The sequence below is a fragment of the Choloepus didactylus genome, chromosome 2, assembly GCF_015220235.1.
Source record: "Choloepus didactylus isolate mChoDid1 chromosome 2, mChoDid1.pri, whole genome shotgun sequence".
NCBI classification, from domain to species: domain Eukaryota; kingdom Metazoa; phylum Chordata; class Mammalia; order Pilosa; family Megalonychidae; genus Choloepus; species Choloepus didactylus.
In genome coordinates, this window is record NC_051308.1 from 224,497,203 (window position 1) to 224,523,402 (window position 26,200).

At 38.6% G+C, this 26,200-nt stretch overlaps 1 protein-coding gene across 3 annotated transcripts in view; it reads right to left on the reverse strand.

Annotated features, from left to right (window-relative positions):
• The window catches only part of MACO1 (macoilin 1), a 62,872-nt gene that overhangs the window by 11,130 nt on the left and 25,542 nt on the right, over nt 1-26,200 (reverse strand). For all 3 annotated transcript variants that reach the window (XM_037828127.1, XM_037828129.1, XM_037828128.1), the window contains 4 exons: nt 9,298-9,456; nt 7,764-7,946; nt 5,394-5,514; nt 2,937-3,111 (listed from right to left, as the gene is read on the reverse strand). In XM_037828127.1, coding sequence (XP_037684055.1) covers nt 2,937-3,111; nt 5,394-5,514; nt 7,764-7,946; nt 9,298-9,456 — 638 coding nt within the window. The remainder of the gene's footprint in view (nt 1-2,936; nt 3,112-5,393; nt 5,515-7,763; nt 7,947-9,297; nt 9,457-26,200) is intronic.

Here is a 26,200-nt window from a genome sequence, read left to right on the forward strand (position 1 = left end):
AGCGATTGCACTTCTCGGTATATACCCGGAAGATCGGAAAGCAGTGACACGAACAGATATCTGCACGCCAATGTTCATAGCAGCATTATTCACAATTGCCAAGAGATGGAAACAACCCAAATGTTGATTCCATTTATGCAATTTTTTATTTATCCACTCCAATGAGTGGATAAATAAAATGTGGTATATACACACGATGGAATACTACATGGCAGTAAGAAGGAACGATCTCGTGAAACATGACAACATGGATGAACCTTGAAGACATAATGCTGAGCGAAATAAGCCAGGCACAGAACGAGAAATATATGCTACCACTAATGTGAACTTTGAAAAATGTAAAACAAATGGTTTATAATGTAGAATGTAGGGGAACTAGCAATAGAGAGCAATTAAGGAAGGGGGAACAATAATCCAAGAAGAACAGATAAGCTATTTAACGTTCTGGGGATGCCCAGGAATGACTATGGTCTGTTAATTTCTAATGGATATAGTAGGAACAAGTTCACAGAAATGTTGCTATATTAGGCAACTTTCTTGGGATAAAGTAGGAACATGTTGGAAGTTAAGCAGTTATCTTAGATTAGTTGTCTTTTTCTTACTCCTTTGTTACGGTCTCGTTGAAATGTTCTTTTATTGTATGTTTGTTTTCTTTTTAACTTTTTTTTCATACAGTTGATTTAAAAAAGAAGGGAAAGTTAAAAAAAAGAAAAACAAGGAAAAAAAGATGTGGTGCCCCCTTGAGGAGCCTGTGGAGAATGCAGGGGTGTTTGCCTGCCCCGCCTCGATGGTTGCTGGCATGGCCGTGGATATGGGGGACTGGTGGTTTGGTGGGTTGAGCCCTCTACCATAGGTTTTATCCTTGGGAAGACGGTTGCTGCAAAGGACAGGCTAGGCCTCCCTATAATTGTGCCTAAGAGCCTCCTCCCGAATGCCTCTTTGTTGCTCAGATGTGGCCCTCTCTCTCTAGCTAAGCCAACTTGAAAGGTGAAATCACTGCCCTCCCCGCTACGTGGGATCAGACACCCAGGGGAGTGACTCTCCCTGGCAATGTGGAATATGACTCCCAGGAAGGAATGTAGACCTGGCATCGTGGGACGGAGAACATCTTCTTGACCAAAAGGGGGATGTGAAAGGAAATGAAATAAGCTTCAGTGGCAGAGAGATTCCAAAAGGAGCCGAGAGGTCACTCTGGTGGGCACTCTTACGCACACTTTAGACAACCCTTTTTAGGTTCTAAAGAATTGGGGTAGCTGGTGGTGGATACCTGAAACTATCAAACTACAACCCAGAACCCATGAATCTTGAAGACAGTTGTATAAAAATGTAGCTTATGAGGGGTGACAATGGGATTGGGAAAGCCATAAGGACCACACTCCCCTTTGTCTAGTTTATGGATGGATGAGTAGAAAAATAGGGGAAGGAAACAAACAGACAAAGGTACCCAGTGTTCTTTTTTACTTCAATTGCTCTTTTTCACTCTAATTATTATTATTGTTATTTTTGTGTGTGTGCTAATGAAGGTGTCAGAGATTGATTTAGGTGATGAATGTACAACTATGTAATGGTACTGTGAACAATCGAAAGTGCGATTTGTTTTGTATGACTGCGTGGTATGTGAATATATCTCAATAAAATGAAGATTAAAAAAAAAAAAAAAATTCCTAGTACAATGCTTTGCACGGCCGAAGTGTGAATGCTCTGTAAGTACCCGGTGAACTGAAATATTCCTTTCCCTCCACTAAGTCAATGGTTTGAAATTTTTTTAACAGTAATCCATTGGTGGCTAGTTAGCTGGGCTAATAATCGTTTCTTGGACAAAATCCGTATCTCTTTTCATCAGGTCATGTCACGCCACTGTTCAGAATTCTTCCAAACCTCCCCATGACACTCAAAGTAAAGTCCAAAGTTCTTTCCATGGGCTATAAGGCCCTACAGAATCTGGCTCCTGGCGCTTCAGACTCCTGTGGTTTACCCCCTCACTCAGGCTGCAGCCCTGCTGCCACCACATATGCTCCAATTCACTTGCTGCTCCTTCTGCCTGAGTGATTTTTCCCCACATTTTCTCATGGCTCTTTTCCTTTTGGTCTTTGCTCATATGCTGCATATTTAAGAGATCTTCCATGCCCACCCTGTCAAAAGTGGCCCTTCTCTCACACAAACACACACACACACATACCTATCTTATCACTGCTTTATTTTTCTTTATTGCACCATCTGACTTACTGTATATTTATTTGTTTATCATCTGTCCCCACCAGGCATGTATCCCCATGAACTCTCACCACGCCAGGCACGTAGCAGGTGCTATACGAAAGTAAATATCTTCTGAGTGAATGGCCTGCTCTCGAGACTGCCCCCACCAATCCCTTATTCAGTCCCTTGGTTCCAGCTATGCAGAGCCAGCCGCTATTCTGTACACATCAAACCCCACCAGGCCTCCCTGTCCTTACCCAAGATGTTTCTTCTATTTAGATGCCTCTTATCCCTTGCCCCGCAACATATTGCTTCTTCAGTGGGCTAACCTCTTCCTCGCCATGCAAGACCCAGCTCAAACATCAGCTCCCCTGGGAAACAGGCCTCTCTAACTCCCCAGTCTGATTTAGACCCCGCCTCTCTCTACATTCCCACCACCTTTTGATGACTCTGCAGTTCTTTACTTCCACAACAGCAATGTGAGCTTCTCAAACACAGAAACTCACAATATTCTCAGTAAGACCAGAACTTGACATGTTCTCATCTCAAAATACATTTGCAGAATGAATTTATGTGATGATTCCTAGATTTCAAGGTCAGGCACTTCCCTATGTGAACCCAAACCACTTGAAGAGAAAACTGAAATGCTTTTTGGTTCAGAGCTCTACGGAGACGTCTGCTCACTGTGTCCCTGTCCATTCTCAGTCACACCACCTCACCAGGGGCCGCTGCTCTCTTACCTTGGGCAATCTCAAGCTGCCGTTTTGCATCGCCGAGAGCAGAGAACAGGTCCAGCTTGATTCTGGTCTCTGCGCTTAGGCTGTTCTCCAGGTGTTGTGTTTTATCTTGCATGGCTGAAAGGGCTGACATTAACACCTCAGTGTCCTTCTCATTTTCCTTATACTTCCGAAGCTCCTATCAATAGCATCAAAACAGCAATGTTACGAGATAGTCTTGCCTTCGATGTCAACAAATTAGCCTGAAATCACAAATTAAATCCCACTATTACTGACCTGGCCACTAGGACACAGCATCCTGGTGTTTCATGGATTTAGACCTCACTGCTTAGAGCAAGTATGCAATGAATTTATATGGTAACCGGCATGTGCAAAAACATTTTAGTAGAAAATGATCTGACTCTGTTGTCAAAATAATAATGGACTCTGCCTGCAAGCCTCATTCAGAAGCTTAAAGAAACTCGTTCCTTGCTGGCCAGCTGTAAATGTTGCTGTAAACCTCTATTCAAATTTGCCAAAATTCTACTCTCAACTTGCATAATATTGCAAAATGTTAATTATTTTTACTGGACATACTGCAAGATAAGTCCACTTGAAACAACTGGTGATGTGGCCAATAAATACATACAAAGGTATGTGAAATTTTTCTTTTTAAGAGAGAAATCGAAACTTATTACAGAGAATTTAAAACGCAGAGAAGTTCAAAGGAGAAAATGAAAATCACCCATCCTCTCAAAATTCAAGTAACGTGGGGAAAAATGTGATATGTTTTCTTTTGTTTTTTTTACTATGCATTATTTGTATCTTTCAGCATAATTGGAATGCACAATTTTGGAAACAGCTTTTTAAAAACTTCTACCATCTCAACTGTTTTTTCAAAGTATAATTTTAATGGCTGCATAATAATCCCACATGTATGCATGTCTTAATTTATTGAATGAATCTTCCATTGTTAAGACTGTTTCCAATTTTTTTTTCATTTATATACAAGTAGATGACTATCTTTGGAGATCAATCACTGGTCAGATTTTTTATTTTTTGCCTTAGACTAGATTCCTAAAAGGGGAAATTTTTTTTTTTTTTGCAAAAGAGCCTATTACTATGTATAAAAATCTTTAAAAAGTGTATGACCTTTTCCAGAAAGTTTCATGTCAACGAGCAATGTATTAAGCCTATTTCAAAATACCCTGTAGTAAGACTGCGAACATTATTTTTAAAAATCTTTGTGAATTTCACAGAAGAAAAATGATATCTAATATTAATCAGCATGTCTTTGATGATTGATGAGAATATATTCTTATCAGCCATTTGTATTTCTTCTGTGAATTATTTGTTCAGGTCCTTTGCCTGTTTTTCTATGAATCTGAACTTTTCTTAGTAAATTTTTATGAGCTGTTTGTACATCAGGGGCATTAATTTCATATTTATAATATTTGTTGCAGTATCTGTACCCTCCCTAACTGCTTTTATTTTTCAATTTCTTTTCCTTTGTGATTTCTTCCATTGTTTTTAGGTTTAGAGAGTCTTTCCCTGCTTCAAGATCAAATAAATTCTTCTACTATATTTTCACATATTTTTTTAAACTGCTCCCCACCCACCCATGCATTCACTTCTTCACCTGGAATTTTTGCATATGGTAAGAGATGAGCTTCTAATTTTATTTTAGTTTTCCCAGTTGTCTAGCTGTTGCAATGTCTTTTACTTACTAATCCTTGCTTTTCCCACCCATCGCCAATGCCACCTTTACTACACACTTTAGCTTTAGTTCCCAGGCCCTCTATTCTACTATACTGACCTGCCTAGGATTTCTCACCAGTCCCAAATTACTGTAACTCTATAAGATAATAGCGTTTTTTTTTTTGTTTTTGGTTTTCTAGTTTTCCCCCATAATCAAGAGGGGTATTTTGGCTGAGCTTTGACCACAAAGTGAGAAATGAAATTAATTTTAAATGTCCCTTTGAAGAGCCAGTGCCAAATACTTGGCTAAGATAAACACAACCCAAAAGACTAGCTATGTCCACAGTCCTGGCAACTTTCCTCATCATATACTGCTCATAACACTCTGCAAGGCTCAGAGCCATCCAGAAGGGACAATTTCCTGGCCATAGAAGAGGGTTACGGTAAGAAGAGACGTGTAAGCTCCAAAGGACACTAATCTGGGCCTACCTACCTGAAAAACTGAAAGGAACCCACAATAAGTCAAATCCTAGTATAAAACAGGTCAAGGAACCATCAACATTTCTGGCTTGTATTAGAATCTGGCTATATTCAATATGACTGGAAATAAACTAGACAAGATTAGAGCTTCAAATCTTTTTGTCATATAGAGATTTTCAGGTGTAATGAGAGTTGGCCTGTATCAAAAGGCACCATTATCACACTGCAGCATTGAGCACAAGTCTAGTTAAGAAGAGGAATTGAAGTAAGAGGGAAGGAAGTCTTTTGTTTCCCCCCTATTACCTGAACTTTCAGTTCTAGTTCTCTGATCTGGTCTTCTTTCACCTTCATGTCCATCGTTAGCTTCTTGCCCTCTGCTTCTAGTTCTCTGATCCGATTCCGTAAGGTTTCAGTGCACTCTCCCCTTTTGAAAAAAAAAAGGAAATAAAGGGATTTAAAAGACTGTAGGGTTGACACTTCTATTATACTCCTGGGTTGGGTTTTAGCTTTTGACTCAGTCTGTTCATTATCTCTGTTCTTTGATAATTTCAACAATGATCTATAATAATTATCACCCTTGGGTATCTAACATGAGCCAAGCACCAAGATAGGTACTTTACCCAAACTTATTCAATCTAAGTAACAATCTATTGGGTAAGTATACTATCCCATTTTCCAGACAAGAAACTTGAGGCTAGAAAGACATGATACTTGTCCCAGGTCACCAAGCTTATAGGTCACAGAACTGGGATAAGAATTAAGCCATTCCAGGCTATGGGTAACTTGAGACATTGCACGCAAAGCTAATAAGCAAGACAGAACCAAACATGCTGTTTCCAGCAGAGGGTAGTGAATCAAAATTTTTTTTCTCATTTTGAGGGGCTATGATTGGGAACCTCAACCTTTCTTTACTTGCCAAATTGCCATAAGCTGAGAGTAGAGAGAAAAAAGAAGGGAGGAGTATCAGGCTGCTTCTCAGGGCTATAAAAAAGGACAAGCTAACTTCAGGTAGTACAAAACTGTTTAACTGTTTGCATTTCAGAAATAGCCTGATGAAAAAAACAGGTTATCTTTTGTTTACTAAAAAGGAAGGTCCAGGGAAAGACTTATGCCTTGAGATTTGCTTAAGAATAAAAACAGCCTCTACATATGTGATGGTAAATAAAAACCACCCAAGAATAGGAACAAACCAAATAAGCTTAACTGGAAGCAAGAGGACTTAGCATAGACAGAAATTAATTTACTGACTCTGAGGCACTGGAGACACTAAACAATATAGTTAAAGAACTGCTATATCTTCCTGAGGGTATTTGTTTTTTTTAAGGGAAGGTGCTAGATGAATTAAGACAGCACAGACCAAACAAGATCACTCTTCAGGAAAATTTCCTGCAGGTGCTTAAAATTCTTAAATGCTTAAACTATAAATCCTTTAAAAAGCAAACAAAAAAGCCCCACATCCTAGACAGGACTGTAAAGGGTCTTGTGAGTCTGTAAAGATATTGATGGGGCCAAGTGAGCTCAGGCTTGCTGAAAGGAAGGCAGGATCACATAAGGAGAAAGAGTTATCTTTTGCTTTTATTTTCTAGAAGGTGAAATGATGATTCACCAATTATTCTGCAAATGCCAGAACCCGAAAGAAGGCTATTAATATGTCAAAGGTTGACAAGTAAATTACTTGTTTAATATAACAAAGCAAAACTCAAAGAAGAATTATACTACACAGAAACCTATTAGAATGAAAATTTAAAATGGAATAAATAATAATAATTTACCCTCACTCTGCATCTGAAACGTGACCCCTACTATACAGATGGACTTCACTTGTCATAAAAAAAAACAAAAAACCAAAGAAAGATTGGTAAAGTGAAGTAGAGACTAAAAAAAGGGGGGAGTGGGGTCCTAACTATCTTCTCTCCTTGCTGGAATTCAATTGGTAGTTATCTAGCAGTTTTTAAAATACTTGCATATAGAGGTACCCTTCAATGGTACAGGAGGTAGTCCCCAATTTTCATCACTCCACACATTTAGTATTTTCTACAGAGACTTATGTTTCACTTTTTTTGCATCTTCACCAGCTTATCTGACAGTTTGCTGATATGCAACACTGATAAGAGCAGTCACAGAAAACAGTGCTTAGGCAATCGAGATTTTACCTTTCTTCCATTTTAAGAAAGACTCCAGAAACACACACACACACACACACACACACACACACACACACACACACACACACACACGAGATGGGAGTAATCATAGTTCTAAAAAAGGAACAAAATTTCAGATGGAAGCAACCTCTCCCTAAATCAAAGAGTGGGGGGTCATCATAGTTCTAAAAAAGGAACAAACTTCCAGATGGAAGTAACCTTTCCCTAAACCAAATTCTCTCAAAACATTTGGTAATCATCAGTCTTACAGAAAGTGATTGGAAACCCTTTTATGAGAGGCACTTTGCCTTCCAAGTAAGTCTGGGAGGCATGATGATTCACTCATTCCACTTTACAGATGAGGGATGACGTTCTTACAAAGTAGTGCAAGGTTGTGGAAATGAAGTTTAAACCAGCTAATAAAAGAGTACTTAGAAACAATCCACCTAGGCATGATCATTATTTTCAACTCTGTCTTGGCACAAAGAAATTCAGTCTTGGAGTAAATGGTCAGGTGATGGGGGCATACCTGGACGCAGCGGCAAACGCAACAGCCCGGGCAGCAGTGGCTTCTTCTAACTTCTTCCTTTTTTTCTCCTCCAGTAACTGCTTTTCTACAAAGCTTCGGGCTTCCTGTTCAGCTTTTAGCTTTTTCTCCAACTGGCTGATATTCTGTTTGTCTTTTTGCTTCATTTGCACAGCATTATGTAACCTATATGGAAACGAATGCCATAGAGAGTTCTACAATTATAAATGCCCACCATCAACTCTGAAGAAACATGGCTCTTTATCATTTTAAGGCCAAGTAAAAAGGAGGTTTGAACAGCAAGCCACTAACGTTAATGTTAATTCCAGAGTGCCCAAGGAAAACATACTGTCATTGTTATTGTTAAACAAGTCCTAAACACCAATAAATGAGCTGCTTTACAAGAAACAGAATCAGACCTAGCCTCTGTCCTGTTAGGATAAGTGATCTGTAGAGAGTAGTAGGGTCTAGACAATAGGGTGAAACAAATTTCTAACAGACGCAAAGATAATTTATGTAGAACTAATTCTAAAGCCCCAGAGCACCCTGGGTACTGCACTGAAGGAATTTCAATACAACCATGGAACCACTGATGGGTCGAGTCCTGCTGAGACTAGGACAAGGGGTGGGAAGCTGAAGGTCTTTTCCTGAATACAGTTATACCGAAGGCTTAGCTTTCTAGCTGTGAGATGTTTTCTCAGAGTATCCCAAAATAGATCTCATATTTACAGTCTCAGTATGCTTAATTTCAGATAGAAATTTCAGCCAAATTCCCTTCCCTGCCTACTACCACTGCCGGCTTCACATATAAACATGAGGTGAGCTGGAATGTTCTTTAGGTACCAGTGCTATAGCCACCACAAATGTTAGTAAGAAGCAATGGAGAGGTTATTTGTCTATAATGCTCTAGCGTTTGAGTTATATCCCTAAAAATGCTGAAGGACTCTTCTTCCAATGGGGAAAGCCCAGAAAGCCCAGAGCCTATTAACAGTAACCACTACCACAGATATACATTGCTTCCAGAAATGAACAGACCCACACTGAGTCAAGTAATTCCAGAATAAACTAATGCACAGCATAAAAGAATTCACACAGAAGAACTGGCTTTTAGTCTGCCTCTTTGAATAAAACCAAATTCAACATTTAATAGTTCTGGAAATCAAGGTGAATACAATGTACTCCTTCACTCAAAGAAACAAGATATTCAAATTGAGGCAGAACTACTTCTTGTCAATTTTACTTATCACAAGAAGGCAATAACTATTTTACACTAAGAGAAGAAGTTATTAAACAAGAGAAGACAAAATAGTAACATTAATAAACTTTTTGTTGCAATAAAATAAATTTTTATAGTTTGTATTTACATGTTGCATATGCATGTCAGTACCACAGTACTAAATTAAACATTTTATTTAAAAACACTTCTAATAGTTAAAGAGTCCCTTTGTCACCACAATCTTGTGCTCCAATCCCTGAAAACAAGGGAAAATGGTGAGGCCGCTGGGCTCATGACCAGAGGCCCGGAAACAGCACATACTTGTTCTGCAGCAGCTCGTTTTCCTGCCGGAGCTGGCCCATCTCTGAGCGGATCCCTCGCTCGGTGCTGGAGAGGGAGCTGATCTGACTGCGGAGCTCTTGTTCTACCTGCCTGCTGGCCTGCAGATCAGCCTTTAACTTTTTAATGTCTTGTTCCAGCCTAGGAGAAGGAGAAATGCAGGGTTTTCATCACAGAGGGAGCATCCACAGGGCTCTGTGGGAGCCCCTGACTGAGGTCTGGACTGCTGGCTGGAAAGCAGAGGACCCCTCCTACCATCTCCAGGAATCCCGTCTACAACCACTGTCTGCAACTGCTGTTTCATCGAGTGCTTCCACGGGGTCCCAACCTCTTCCCACCAGGGGGTGACTTTTGACTTCCCCCAAATGTTTGTCGACACTGACAGGTGAGGTGCTTATGAGGAGCCAAGTTGCTAATAAAGGAAGAGGGGAAGGCAGAGAGGGTGTAGCTGAAGGCTAATGTTCCCTTCCCATTGCGGAATTTTCCATGTACCTCAGCAAGGAAGGTATGCTGATGATAACCAGCTGATGACCCACCATTTACTGTTTGAGATATTCTAATAGATTGGAATCTCCTGTCTGAGATTCCCTCCTGCCACGGACCTAGAAGAAATCAGTGTCTGAGGTAACCTCCTGGAATTGTTAGCATCTTTGCTAAATTATGCTCACACTTCTGGTAATTGTGGCAGAAGAGCTTATTGAATTTAACAACAACGAAAAAAAGGAACAAATTACATGCCTTATGAATAAGAGAACTTCACCTGTGAACAGAAACCTGTCTTTCTTTTTAACTCCTTATTCCTATTCCATCTATTTTCTCCTGTGAATAACAGATTTCATTTTAAGCGATATGTATTGGAAGCCTATTATATGCACATGGAGTACTAAAAAGGGTCAATAAAAAGTATAAAATCAATTCCCTTTCTTTGTGGGAGGACTTTGCAATTTCACTAGAGGCCATGAAATAGATATTTAAAATGATTAAACAATAGTACAAGGAAGGCTAGAAGGAGTAATAATAATAAATAATGGCTATTATTTAAAGAGAACTTATGTGCTATACACTTTTCTAAAGGCTTTAATTGTATTAACTAATTTAATCTGCACAACTATGGGCTAAGTGCAGTTACTACCCCTATTTTACAGAAATCTAGGCCTGGAAAGGTTACAGCTCAAGGTCACACAAGTAGTCTAGCTCCGGAGTCCATTCTGCTCAACATTAGGCCAAACTGAAGCTATACAATCCACACCACAGTCCAGGTGGAAATGCCACGAGTGCTGGGGAGGGAACAACACGGGCTAGGTTGATGGGGGAAAGGCTTTGCAGAGAAGATGGGAACTGAGTTGGGTCCTGAAGGTTGGGCAGCATTTGGAGAACTGGAAGGGGAGAAGGGGGCACTCTAAGCCAAAGAAAAACATGCTCAAAAGCTCAAAGGCAGGAAACAGCCATCAATATCTGGGAGCAGAGAGATTAGCCTGGCCTCCAAAGAAGGCTTGTACTGGGAGCAGAGGAGAAAGGGCAGGATAGGTCTGGCAGACAGAGCTGTAGAGAATGGCACTGAAGGTCAGGCCAAGGATGACTGCCATGTGCAGCTTCAAAGACACCTTTCCCATCAGTATACAGAGTTGCAGGTAGGCAAAAGTCAGTCTGCTCTGATGACTCTTGTGCATTCACTAATCCAGCATACCAGCAGAACCAAGATTTTTTAAGGGCAATGGTGATCTCTCTTTGGATCTGTCAGCTCCACAGAGTAAGTCCTTACATGTTTTGTTACACGCTAAATCCCCAGTGGCCTGCACAGTGTCCAACACATACTCAATATATGTGTCTGACATCCCTCAGGAAAATAAAGAGCAGCTATATTTACCTATCTACCACTAATCAACTTTTAAAAAATCTTGAAGTCCAAAAATCATAAAACATCAAGGGTCATCTCCCAAATGTAGCAGCCAGTCCTTCCATCCAGCACATGTGAGCACTGACTAGAGACCTTGTGTTCCAGAGGCACTACTGGGCCTCCTGATGCAGCTAACTCCCCACGGAAGGCTCACAAGTCAACATCACAGCTCACTTTCCCTAATGCCAGTGTTATTCCAGTTGAAGGTGCTCTCAGACCTGCTCTGAACAATTAGAGATCAGCATTTACACCATGGCCTCACGGTCTCTCATTCACCCGAAGTAACTCAAGGGATATTTTCCAAAACAGGTCAATGCTGTCAGGTTATCTCCATTAAGTAGTTTGGCTGGAAAATGTGTTAGGTAATTTATCTTTCTTGAGAAGTCGATTTCACAGCCTGAGGATTGCAACTTTAGTAGAAAGGGTGAGTTTCTAGATGAAATTAGGGACAGCATGGATTAGTGATGGGGATTAGGATCAGAGTTCTAGATTCGGCTCAGGTGACCATTCTGTGACCCTGGGCAAGGCACATAAACTTACAAGCCTCAGTTTCCACATCTAAGACCAATGACCTCGAAAGTTCCTCTCAGCCAGGCTAAGGACATCTAGACCTGACACACTTGGGTGGCTACTGATTGGTTTCCTCAGATTAGCAAACTAAGCTATCATATGCAGAGGCACAGAATCAAGTCTCATGTAATCAGTCTGTTGGGGCTAAGCATGTGCCACAGTTGGGAATAAAAGAAAAATTAAATCTGCAGAGACTAGATGCCAATAATTGTGCAGTTATTTTTATTATTTTGCATTTCTTAATCTGTAAAAGCCGTTTTTCCTATCATAAACTAAGAATCACAATATTTATCCTGAAAGAAATTTTAGAATTCCTTGAAAAATCTCAAAAACTTAAGAGTTAATACCTAGAACAGAAGTAACTTCTGGAGACTACAGAAGACTAAACAATGACAGGCTTTTTTACATAGAATGTCTATGAAAATTTTGTCAAAGACAAATACAACAAAAATGAAACAAAGTGGTTATAGGGATATGTTCACTTTGTGAAAATTTTTAGTTGTACATTTAAGATTTATGCACGTCTGTATATATATTGTTAAAGGTCAATTAAAAAGTTTATTTAAAAAATAACTTAATCTCACAAGACACAGAACTAAAATGCTGCAGGATTTTCCATGGCTGCTATCATTAACTTTATAAAAATCTGAATTACTGGTTTCCAAATAGTTGCAGCAAAACTGTGAGGTGACACCAGCATTCCCTAGCTTAAGGAACACTGTATACAGATGTGGCATAACTGCATGTAAAATGACTTACACGTGCTAAAAGGGAAAATCCTCAGTAATTTTCAAAATTCATGGTAGGCAATTTTCAAACTCTCTCTCTAGAGGAAGCATTAATTTAACCTTGAATGTTCACTATAAATTTTAAATCTTTACTGAGGTAAGCAGTAACTCAAGGGATATTTTCAACCGTTTACTGAATTTATTTTTTACTGCAAAAGTAATACCCAGTCACTATCAAAAATTGAATACAGCAACTGAAAAGTATAAAGAATAAAAATTTAAATAACTAATAATCTCCTCCAGACAGAACCACTGTTCGCATTTGGTGTACTTCTTTCTTCTATGTCTTTTTTTTCAGCCTCTCTTTCTTCACACATGTAAATATATTCAGTATCAGTGAGTGAGCACCACCTATACAGTTTACATATCATAAACACTTTCCCAGGCCATTAGAAATTCTTCATAAACAATTTAATTGCTGAACAATATTCCACTGGATCAATGTACTATATGATCTTATTTCCTATGATATATCTCAAATTTTGCATTTAGTCAATAGAAAAATGTATAGAATGAGTTTTAAAAGAATTACGTGAATTAGTAAATTGAACTGAATGAACCAGTCAAGGCTATGGGCATTTATTAAACTGATAACTACTACTTGTCTTAATGGTACTTAGCCCTTTGGTCCTCAAGGTCAATACTTTCTAAGTAAAATGCAGATATATAATTTATTGGTGTGAAGCACCAAGACGTTCTGATTAAATGGTGTTAAGAGGTTAATTCAAAATCTTCAAATGTATTCAGGAGATTTTATTAAAATGTCAATAGCTGCAACCTAAATTAGAAGCAAGTGGTCAGGAAGGAAATGAGACCGAAGCAATAGTTTAAAACCCTTGAAACTAATTTCAGGAAATAAAGGTTTAAAGAATGGAGGAAAAAAATTCATCTACAAGCTCACCCCTTTTATTGGAGCTATGACCTGCTCTCTTCCCTACACTATGGAAGGTTAAGGGATAAAAGAAAATTTTCCCCCAAAAGAGCTACACTTCCATCAAAAAGAGTGGGGGGTGGGGGGAAGAGGGAGAGAAGGGGAACAGATAGATCTTAACCAAATTTCGGTGATGCTTAGCCAAGAAATAAATGCACTTCCTGTTTCCCCAACACCTGTAGAACCAGTTTTCACCCTTACAAAGGCTTTCCAATGGCATCACCACTTGAGACACAGACAGGGCACGTGGCAATGCTGCAATCTATGTGTAAAATAAATATGTCCATTTTTGTCCAACTATACAAGCCCAGATTCTGATGAACTCAAAACATTAGATATTAAGTCCAGGCCCTATTCCTAGCCACTGCACTGATAATTTTAAGAAAGCACTCAACTTTCAAGAAAGAGTTGTGAAGCTACCTCCGTATTCCTGCATATGACCTAACTCTCCATCAAGAGCTGGGACCCAGCTAACAGCAGCTCCTCCTCAAGTCTCCAAATCAGATGGCCTGGGCTGACTTCAAAGCAAATTGTCAAACTGAGGCGCTCTCTTATCTACTCCAAATCTCTAACTATATATATATACCACCTTCTCCCTAATCACAACTATGGTAAATTACAATGTAAATGACTGATAGTTATTTACTTTTAGGAGGAAAAGACGTACATTTTAATAAGGGGTAGTCTAGCTGACCAAAAGAATGAGGCTCAAAGCAAGCGGAAAAAATATTTTTGGATGTGAGACAAAGGACTGTATTTAAGTGTCAGCGTTGAGCTGAAATGGGTATTGTCTTTACCTATCTGGAAAGGGAGGGAAATGTTAGTAATCCTTATATTTTGTGAATGACTTCAATTACAGCCTACAGCACTGACTTCACTGAAAGTTAAAAGTCTCCAGTAGGTACTGCCGACAACTTTGTGGTTTAATGAAGCCTGACTGAGAGCACAGAGGTTTAAGGCTTTGAGGCAGTAAACTCACCCAGCAAGAAAAAATCCTGCAAAAAGGAGGCAGACCTTATCAAAGACAGAACTTTACCCAGAGATGACTAGAATCCCTAATACTTCTACAAGTCACACCACACACCCACTCCAGAAAATGACCTAAATGTACATGCCTGTAGTCTACTGACTGGCATCAGAACATACAGAGCCTCTGCTCTGCTAGTTAAAAGAGCTAGCCTCAGAGATGCCCCGTGCTCTGCAATACAGTGCTTACAAGGCTGCTTGCTCTGTAAGGAAAAATTATACAGCCAAGGAATTTACAGAAGGACTTTCCAGCAAACCTTATACCAGCCCAAATGACCCACTCCTTATTTCCAGATATCAACTTCCTTTCATTATACCATATCCATGGGTAGGTATGGCCTCCAATTTTCAATCTTACTCATTCTTCAAGAATGAATTAAAGTAACAACAACAACAAAACCAAACAAACAATGTTGGTTCTACTCCTTTGGCATCAACCACTGCTTTGTTCTGGTTTTAATCTTGTTAATCTTTTTCCTGTGTATGTTTCTTATTTCTAACAAGACTGTAAATTCTTTTAAGCCAGGGACAAGTTGGAACTATATTTCTAAGGTTTCTTCCAAAACTTAAAGACATGTCTCTAATTCTTACTCTGTGCGCATTCTTGTGCTTAGAACAGGGACAGTGTTATAGCAGATGAGGCTCTGCCCTCTGTACAACATGCCAATTTTTAAAAATAGTGGCTGCAGGAGACAGCCTGTAGGGGTATTAAACTGTGAAGAAGACAGGGATAAATAAGCATCTGCTTATCAAGAAATTTGGTGCACATGAAAAGAATGAACAAAGAACAAGTGCTTCACCTTAGTAAGTACCTAATACCATTAGAAGATCCCCTGGTATCCATTAATCATACAAGACAAGACTTGTTTAGGGACCACACAGCTGTCCGTGCAGAAAGCTGAGCCCATAAATCAGAGCTCTGTTCCCAGCAGAAATCCTGATTGCTTTCTACACCAACTCCCTTGCCCTCCCCTTTTCAGGTCATTCACACTGACAGGACAGGCAGTAAGTGTCATTAACATAAAATGTATTCCAAGTATATGATGGATAGATATCATCTTAAGTGAGGCCTACACTGACTTGAAGCTGTTCCAGTATAGTCTCTAAAGCTCAGCTTTGAAAATACTGGAATGAAGCTGCATCAGGTCTCACTGTGGCCACTACACTACAGTTGCTTACAAGGCACAGGTATCCAAAATAAGCAGCCTGATGACCTGAATACTAGATGAAACCATATTACAAAGTCCCTCATATCTCTGCTCCATAATGTAGCAAACACAAAAGGCTAACACATTATTTTTCATTGCAGAGTAAGATGAAAAAGGAACTATAGAGCTTTTCACATACTAATCATTTAGGGAAATAAGGAATTGACTTCTTGAAGCCCTTCAAGAGTAAAGCTACAAATGCCAAGAACTAGTGATAAGGTTCTTAAAGGAATGTGGTCAGATTTGACAGTTTGTATCAAAAGTCTTAAAAATGCTTTTGATGCAGCAATCCTACTTTTTATTCTGAGGAACAGGAAATACACAAAAATTTATGTATAAGAACACTTGTTGCAGAATTATTTATAACAAGAAAAAAATCAGAAACACTTAAATATTCAGCAGAAGGTTGGCTAAATAAATTATGGTATATTCATGAGTCTAACTGCCATGCAGCCACTGAAAAAATCACTAGGAAGAATATTCAATGAATGGGAGAAAATTCATGAATTATATGTGAAAAAGATAAGTTTCAAAACAGTACACATAGTATGAGCTCAGTTTTGTAAAAAAATATATACATGCAAGAGAAAAAAGACTGAGAGGATGTATACTGAAATACGGTTATCTCTTCCTTATCTTCAAACCTGGACATAATGAATATATATTTAACTTTTAATATGTGTAAATATTATTTTATAATTGGGAGAAAAATTATTTTAAAAAGAGGAGGCTGTTAATTTGTTTTCCTTGGTTGCTCAGTATTCACTGTTACTCTTAGATTTGCCCATGTCACTGGCCAGTTTCAGAATAATATGCAAGTTTTAGGGAAAACCCAAGGCTTTTACTTTATAAACTCTTTTGGTCACTCCAAAAACGGGGACTTCAATTTTCTGAAGTAACGAATGCCTCAGTTCCTAAATCTACATCAACTGCTTCCCTTTCATTGGGTCCTATCAAACAACTATTCTTCTAAATCTAAATTCTAGAGCTTCAGCTTACTGTCCTGTTTTGGCTCCCTTTGGAACTATCACTCAGCTTTAACACTGGCCTCAGGACAGCAGCCATTGTTCCAACATTAGGCTTGACCATCCCATCAATACTTACAAGGGATGGTGCCAGGAAACCAAGCTTCTTAATCTGCTGGTCTGTGAAATCTGTGATTAACCACTGTCTATGTCCTAAATTTTGGTATGTTATATGTTCCACGAACACAGCAGAAAAACATCTTAGTGTGAAAGATCTCACCAATCCTAGGCTTAGAAGGTCTTAGCAGCTCTCTGCACTGCCTGGTCTGGGAAATGCCAGAAGATCTCAAACCACCCTTCTTATCCACAAGGCTGTGCCCTCCATTCCTAAGTGGTCTGGAAGCCTCGCAGCTAGGGGTGAAGATTTGACAGTAATGGGAGTGGGTGGTTTTTGACCCTGGGGAGGCACTGTCAACATGTGCATGTTTTCTAGGGGCACAAAGAACTGAAGCAGAGGAGGACACAAAAAGGATCCATAAATACAGACAAATTAGTTCAGGGGATTTACCAGACATTTCCCTAGGAGAAAAGTCCTTTCTATAGAAGAGTCAAGTTTTGACTGGTGGAGTCAGGGGGTGGGGAAGGAATGAAATGCAAGCATCAGAGGAAAGGTCAGGAGCAGAGGTTGCAAACTGGTGAGCCAATGTGACCCATAAACATGTTTTGCTTAACCCTCCCCTACATGACGTAAAAATGTTTTTTTAATTGAGAGATTTCACATAAAGCTCTGTATTTTTAGCATCTCTTCAAAATATCAGAAGATTTGGCAATGTCGGATCTATAATCCACCACGGCAATAAGCCACTACAGGGAAGTATAGGCTGCCCCTTTGGAAGGTGTGTGCTCTCTGATGCCTCACAGCCCCCACACTCCAGGGATCAGGTGCATTACTGGATATGAGTGAGGACAACAGAGAGCCCCAGAAGGTTCACAAATTCTTTCATTCATGTGCCCTGCCCAGCTCCTGTGAGGGTCTGAATTGCAACATTTTCTCTAGAGTAGAACAGGGGAGAAAAAGGTCCTTCCCAGTTCCATTATCTTGTGTTTCTGTTTTGAATCTGTTGCAACACTCTTAACAAGAAAGGTGAAATGTACCTTATGCTCGAGAAGAGTGGTCATCGTTTCCATAAAACAGAAACTAAAGCTTGTTTTAACCTTGAGAGTCCCAACTGCCTATAAGAAAAGGTCTAAGAGGCCCCCAAGAGATTTACAAAGACTGAAAATACATTCACACTGGCTGGTAAAGTATCCAAAGAGCCAGTGTCTAAATGACTATGTGAGAAACAGTTAAAGAACACGGTTCCTTTTCCTTGGAGGTAACTCCCCTCCAGGGAATCCACCCCTAATTCACTTAGCCACAAATCTCAATTCATTACATGCCAGCAGAGGTACTGACTCAGAATTTAACGAAAAGTGTTTTGAAATTTTATAGTAGTTCCTCCTTGATTTTAGTGAGGAAACTTTCAAATTTTCTACCTAGAAATCCGTGTTTTGTTAGAATATACTCTCACTACTCAACATAAAAATATTTCTATTGTGGAACCCCAAATAAAGTATGTGTTATTTCGGAATTTATCGATGAAACATAGATAATTACCTTTCTGTTTGACCACCTAGATATGGAGATATCAGGTAAATTTCTTGCTTAAATTCAGTTACTCCTAGTTTCTAAAATGTGACATTGTTTGCAAGTCACAAAACAGACTGCTTAAGTATAAAATCATTGTGCTTCTATTACAACATTTATCATGGAAAATTGTAGAGTTAAATCCCTGCAATGGTTACAATAAAACTCAAACTGTATTATGAATTAAAATAAACAGTGTTAACCAAGTAAAACCCATATGTATCTAAAATATAGGCACAGCAGAAAAATAAATCAGATCTTTAGTGACTGACAACATACATCTGTTGAGACAGTGCAATATAAACAAATAAAAAGCATGTTTCCAAGGAGATGGAACACTCTAAATTTACAAAATAGACATGTGACTATACTACTTATTTTTTTCCAAGTAATAATTTTCAAATACTTTAGTAGCAGCTATATCCAAAATTACATATTTAATCTAATCCAGTTAGAACCTCTAAATGTCCAATTTTCATGAGTTCTCACTCTAAAATTCCATAAATTTTTACTATCATTTTACCTCAGTTAGAATAATGTTAAAAATGAATTTGTATGTGTGCCATGTAGGAACAAAAAGGCCTGGTTTGGTAGCCATGCTCCCGCAGGGGCCAAGCATATCATGTGGCAAGAAGAGCAGAGGCAGGAGTTCGTTCGCACAGTGGTGTGCAGGCAGCACAGGGAGGGAAAGCAGCCAGGGGAAAGCCCCCAAATCGCTGTCTCCCAAGCTCAGATTTTCTTCTGCAAACTATTCTTGACACATAGGCAAAACATTCAAATGCAAAAGAGAACAAACAAATGTACCATTCTCTGGTACCAGGAATGATGAATAAACAACCAAACATATTTTCTAACCTGGGGGATTTCCTTGGAGTTTGAAAGGATGGAACAGAAATATAATCTGAGCTCTCTCTCCATCTACCATAAAGACAAAAAGAGAATGATCTGGGGCTGGAGGTAAGGGGCAAGACCCGTAAGGAAAGATGAATAAGACAAGGAAAACAGATTTCTTCCATGTTCTTGGCTGAGATGTGGTTTGTGCTAGATTCTTCGGCCCTGAAACAGAACCATGGCCAGAGCAAAAGGTTTCTCAATAGCAATCCCTCAGAGGAATTTTCTCCCCTTGTTCCTTGTAACTTTCAAAAATTCTTGACCCTCCTGTACAGCCTTAGAAAACAAGTACTGAAAATAATGAATTTTAAAACTTCCTGGGAAGCACCAAGGAAAGGGGCCTTGGAATGAAAAGCCTTACCATTTTTTAGATATAATACAGACAACAGCCTCTTCAAAAACAACAAATAGTTTGACAGCAGACATCTGGTCATTGGCCCAGTCTAATTTGACATTTAGTTTTCCTAACTTCAAAGGCCTTTGATTGGTACTGCAACGAAACTGCTGGGCTCCATCTCCTCTCTCATCCCACCCCCAATATTTTTTCCCTGCATAAAGGTAACATTCATTTATTCAACAAGTATTTATGGAATATCTACTCTGTGCCAAGCACTGTGTACTGTGGTGGACAAGAGAAAAGTCTGTCCCTGCCTTGTTGAGCTTACATTCTATTATGGGCACAAGTATGTTGAAATGATTCAAACTATATAGAAATATACAAGGGCAAAAAGTAAACATTTGCTATGGTCAACTACAATTGACCATTTGGTATATAATATTTCAAAATATTTTGTGTACTGGCAAAATATATCCACCCACATTTTAATGAATTCATACTATATACTCTATTTTATAATAGATTTAATAATAAATCTTGGGTTCTTCCTATTACCTTCTTTTAAGATGGGCTCCTACCTTTCAAGAGAATTCTTTGTATTGTTATATTTTCCACCTAAACTATTGTATTCCCCTTTTAGGATCCTTCTGGGCTTGACTGAGTGGGGAGGGAGAAGGATAGGAATGATCCATGAAAGGCCTCAGCCTTGGGATTCTTATCTCCGGGGATCCTCATAGGCTCTACCTCCTGAATTGACTGCTGTCTTGCTTCTTTCCAACTGTCAGGCCTTAGTTTTGGATTCTGTACTTGCTCTGCGCCTACGATTTTGGATCAATGCTCTAAATCTTCTTTTTAAGCTTCTGTTGCAACTTGGGATCAGGCATCTGTTTCCCTTTCTTCTTTGCCCCCAGAGCTAGGAGCCAGATCTACTCACTAACCCTGACCCAGGCCAGTACCTGGGCAAGTTTCCCATAAGAGAAAGGAAAGATGGAATAGTCATAAGAAGAAAACTGGGGACTTTTTGTTCCTCCAGTAAATAACATTAGCACCCAATTTCCCTTGCTGCTTTGCAATATTTCTCTAAGATCACAAAATAAGGGTTTCTTAGATTGGCTCTTAACTTTGCTCTGTTTAATAGTCACACCAACCATACTGAATCCACTGATTATTATAATCAGTATCTATATATTTTTAAAGGATATATACTTTATTCTATTTTTCCATTTATCCATTTCAATGGGTATATATTTTCATCTTAAAATGTAGGGTAATAAAAAATAAAAAGTACTGTAAACTGTTGCCTTCTGTTTTTTTCCATACAGCAAGACCACACTAAGGAGCCTTATGTAAGTTAAAGGTTACACAGCAATCCTATTCATTTAAATGTTGGGTATGTGGAAGACACAATTAAATTCAGAAGTATTAAAGACTGAACTGCTAATCATACCACATTTGGGCAATATACAAGATCAGCAAAGTCCAGGCAAAAGGGAAAGCTGGCTGTTTTTAAGCTTTTACTATTTTCATCCCCCCCTTTAAGAGAACATAAAATCATAAAACATAAATATAAGGTACATAAGACCTTGAAAGTGGAACTTGAAAGAACAATGACATTTTGCTCTCTGACCAGCTCAAACTAAAAAGGGATGACTCAAAAATACTCATATCACAGACTATTAAAACACAATGTTAACATACTCATTGATGGACTAGAACATTATAAAGCCTTCTTGTAAATTATGTTATCAATCTACAAGCTCCAAAAATATTTAAGACCCAGAACTAGCAATATAAGTTATTTAATGGGTTTAAGTGTAAGTTAAACACTCCTCAGTGTAGGTTAATGAGTTAAATTTCTTAAAGTACTTCTGTATCCTTACCCCTTCCTCTCCCTCCCCTCTTGAGGCAGGGCCACTAACTGCTTTGAGATTCGTGGGAAAATTCCTGAGAAATGTCTCCCCCCTCCCCCAAGCCTTCAAATAAACAGACTTGTATAAAAACCAACTTATAAGTAATGACTATTTAGAAAGGAATAAAAGAGTTTTCGATATATTACAGCTTCCACAAATTTCCACTTTCCCCTTAAGAAAAGGATCTCCCCCTTCCATGACTTCAAAATTTCTAGGAACTTACCATCATGGTAATGCCCCACCCTAGAACCCTTCCAAGGGAAATACAGACCACGGTGGCTTCTCTGCAGGGCTAGCTGACCATTATTTATATCCCTGGTCTTAGGTCTACTAGCTCTCTGCCAGGCTAAGCCTACCCCAGAAATAAAGGGCGAATCCCATGCTAGGTGGCACTAGGGGTGTCTACACAAGTGTAATTCCCAAGCTAGCCCTAACCAGAGTTGAATTCTCAGAGATCCCATAAGCTTTCAAAGATAAAAGTGACCGGCCCCCTTCTGTTCAGAGATAAGTATGTTCTTGCAGCTTTGGCAAGAGAAAGAATTTTTAAAAATACTTAAAACAGCATCTTTCTAGCAGAAAGATAATGAAAAAAAAAATAAATGAATTCTGAAATTCTAAGCATTTCTTCTATAGTTTTTGGCCAGGAGAGCATAAAATCAAGCCCTGGTACCAATCTTTCGGCCAATTTTAGCTGCATTTATATTGAAAACAAATTTTAAAAAACAGAAAATTATGAAGCAGAAAAATAAGCAGACTGTTGAACTCTTTTAAAGTCGCATGGAATCAGAGAAAGGGTAGAAGTCGAGAAACATTGGTTCTAGTCCTGGCATTGCCACTCCAGTGGGGTGACCTGGACCAGCCACTTCATCTTCCAGCATTCATTTATTTTGCTGATAAAGCTGGTCTAGTTGTCTCTCAGATCTCTTCCAGTCCCCCAAAATAATAATCATTCTACATTCTACTCTGTTAAATGCTATTCCACCAGGCAAACCGTGGATACTTTTGCTTTATAACTATTTCTTGGCACCAGACATGATTCACCTACTTAAAGAGTTGACATATGAAGAAAACACTAAAAAAAAAAATTTTTGAATCTTCTATCTTGGTTCCAAGAAGGGCAGTGGAATGGAAATAAACCAAGAAGAGACTTTTGCATCAACATTTATATAGAATATAGATCACTTTACATTTTGTTAACTCAAAGTTTTAAATTCTCATCTTAACCATGAAACTAAAACAACTAAGAATCACCAAAAGGAAACACCGACAGTGTCTAGGGCTACGTTTGAGAGGTAACCTTGTGCCAAACGCAAACGAAACTGTTGACTCCTCTGCCTGCAGGCCTTGAAACTTCAGGAAAGCAACTCCAGTGTCCCACCCCAACCTGTCTAATCTTAGAGTGACTGCTGACTGACTGTACAGACCTGCCATGGAATATTCCATGCCAACTGAAAATGAGGGTTAGGCTAATGGGAAAACGGTTTTGATATAATTTAAGTGAAACAAAGCAGGACAAAAACCATATAAACACTATGGTCACAATTATGTAAAATTAGCAGAAGAGGAAATACAATAAAATTTTTACAATGCTTTGTGTTAGGATGGTAGGCCTCTTTTCTCTTTTTTCTGCCTAATTTTTCTATAATTGTTGTACAATTAAAGTATTTTTAAATTGACCATTGAAGAAAAAATTTAAGAAAACCTTATTCCGATTTACATTATTCCTTTCTAACCCAGCACTTAGTTAAAATAATTGATCTTCCTTATTGCTTTTTCTGTTTTTGTCTAGACTTTTTCCCATGTCAGAATTAAAAACATTTTTGGCTGCCAACATTATATCCGTTTTTAAATATCTTGGGTAAAGAATTCAGAGCTGGCAGAAACCAGGTCATTTTGTAAGACACGTATTTTTCAAAACCAAAAGAGGACTATGGACTGGCTTTGGCAAGTCCCCAAACTTTTCCTAGGAAGGACCCTATGAGCAATACTTATTCTCAAGTTCCCCTCTTTCCCCCATAGTCCATTACCTTAGCAATCTTATTACAACCTTCTGCCCCGCATTCTCCTATATCTCCTAGTATTCCACAGCCTGGTCTATTCACTCATCCCTGGCCTCCATATCATTCACTTATTCAACATTCAATAAGAGCTTTACTTTTGTAGACAGATACAAAAATAAAGAGACTCAGCTCCTGTCCTCTGGAGTTCACAGTCTGGTAAGGGGGAAAGCTGCTCAAAATAAGAAAACACTATACACCAAAGGTCAGCATTTTTTTTCTGTATAGGGCTAGAGAACAAATATTTTTGGTTTTCCCAGTCACAATGGAACTTTGCCACAATAGTGCAAAAGGTGCAGTAAACATTACATGAATTAATGAATGGCTGTGTTCTAATAAAACTTTATTTATAAAAACAAGCACTGGGCTGGATTTGACCTATAGGCCATTTGCTAATCCCTGGTATACAGCACCCTAGAGAGAATATCCCATGGAGGTTGGAGAACCTTGGAGAACTTGAGAAAAGATCTGAAGGACTACTTGTCCCTTCACAGGGACGGCCATCAAACCTTATTTTGACAGCCACACCAATCTGCAAGAATTCTCCTGGAAAGGGGGGAGGAGGGTAATGAGTGCCCTCCACCACCAAAGTCACTGAACTGGTTCCTCAAAAGTAGCAGTTGTTAACCTCAGTGGTGAGACAGACACAGCTGTAAAAGATGTTATTAATAATACAGTACTGGTTTTCAACACTTTTTTTGTTTTTTGTTTTTTTTTTTAAAAACATAAAAAGCATGAATCAATCTTATCCCTAAAACATCCCTGTGGAAGCTATAGCCAGCCCAAGCCATGCACAGTCCTGGGTGTGCCTGTAGAAATGAATGGCAGATTTACGAACTGTCAGTCTGATATGTTTGCATTAGAAGCCTTAGAGACCACTAACTCCAGCCCTTTCCATCTGAGGATAAACCAATCTCTAGAAAACAACTCAAACATGTCGGGTTTGGATTAATTACAGTCTTATAAGCATTCCTCAAAACCTACAAGAAGTCAAACAAGAGGAAACATCAGATAGCCAAGGGCAAGAGGAAGTGAGATAAGGCCTCTACAACCAAGCTGAATAATCTGCTCAGATAGGTACCCTTCATTTCAAACTCTTTCATTGTTGTTCATCATAGAAAAATTTGAAAATGCATGAAAGTAAAAAGAAAATAAATGCCCCAATACTATTACAGGGCAATGAATATTATTAACCTTTTAGTTTCTTTACCATCAAATGTTTTTTCTATATATATTAGAAATAAATTGTTACAATAAAATTGCTTTCTGCTTCATGAAACATTGTCATGAGCACTTTCCCATACTGTTTAATATGGCTCAAAAATATGAGTTCGTAATGTCTGTATTAAGAGTCCATCAAATGGATGGACTATAACTTATTTCAATTCTGCCTCTGCTGTTGGATACTAAGGTCATCCCCTTATTTTTAAGAATATTTCATTAAAAGTTGAAAATAATCCTATGGAACTTTCCAAACTATTTAATTATAACGTTCTATTTATTTAGTTGACAGCCGGTAGTTTCCTAAAGCAGGGTAACTCAGTGGCAGAGAGAGTCCGGGGGGAGCCGAGGGGTCGCTCTGGTGGGCACTCTTACGCACACTTTAGACAACCCTTTTTAGGTTCTGGGGAGTTGGGGTGGCTGGTGGTGGATGCCTGGAACTGTCAAACTACAACCCAGAACCCATGAATCTTGAAGACAGTTGTATAAAAGTGTAGCTTATGAGGGGTGACAAGGGGATTGGGAAAGCCATAAGGACCACACTCCACTTTGTCTAGTTTATGGATGGATGAGTAGAAAAATAGGGGAAGGAAACAAACAGACAAAGGTACCCAGTGTTCTTTTTTACTTCAATTGCTCTTTTTCACTCTAATTATTATTCTTGTTATTCTTGTGTGTGTGCTAATGAAGGTGTCAGGGATTGATTTGGGTGATGAATGTACAACTATGTAATGGTACTGTGAACAATCGAAAGTACGATTTGTTTTGTATGACTGCGTGCTATATGAATATATCTCAATAAAATGAAGATTAAAAAAAAAAAAAAAAAAAAGACATAATGCTGAGCAAAATAAGCCAGGCACAAAAAGAGAGATATTGTATGTTACCACTAATGTGAATTCTGTGAAAAATGTACAATGTTTTATACTGTAGAATGTAGGGGACCTAGAGATACCAATTAGTGGAGGGGGAATGATAATCTAACAAGAACAGATAAACTATGGAGGGTAATCTCAATGTTATGGGAATGCTCAGGAATGATTATGGTTTGTAAACTTTCTTGGATATAGTAAGATCATGTTGGAAGCAATAGAGTTATTTTAGGTTTTTTTTTTCTCTTATTCCTTTGTTTTCTTAGGGGTTGTTAATTTTCTTGGGGTATGGTAGGAACATGTTGGAAGCAATGTAGTTATTTTAGATTATTTGTTTTTCTTACTCTTCTGTTTGGACATGGTTTATTAATTTTCTTGGGGTATGGTAGGAACATATTGGAAGCAAAGTAATTATTTTAGGTTATTTGTTTTCTTTAATCCATTGCTTTGTTTGAAATGTTGTGGGGTTTTTTTGGTTGTTGTTTGCCTGTTTGTTTTTAATTTTTTGATAAACAAAGTTAAAAA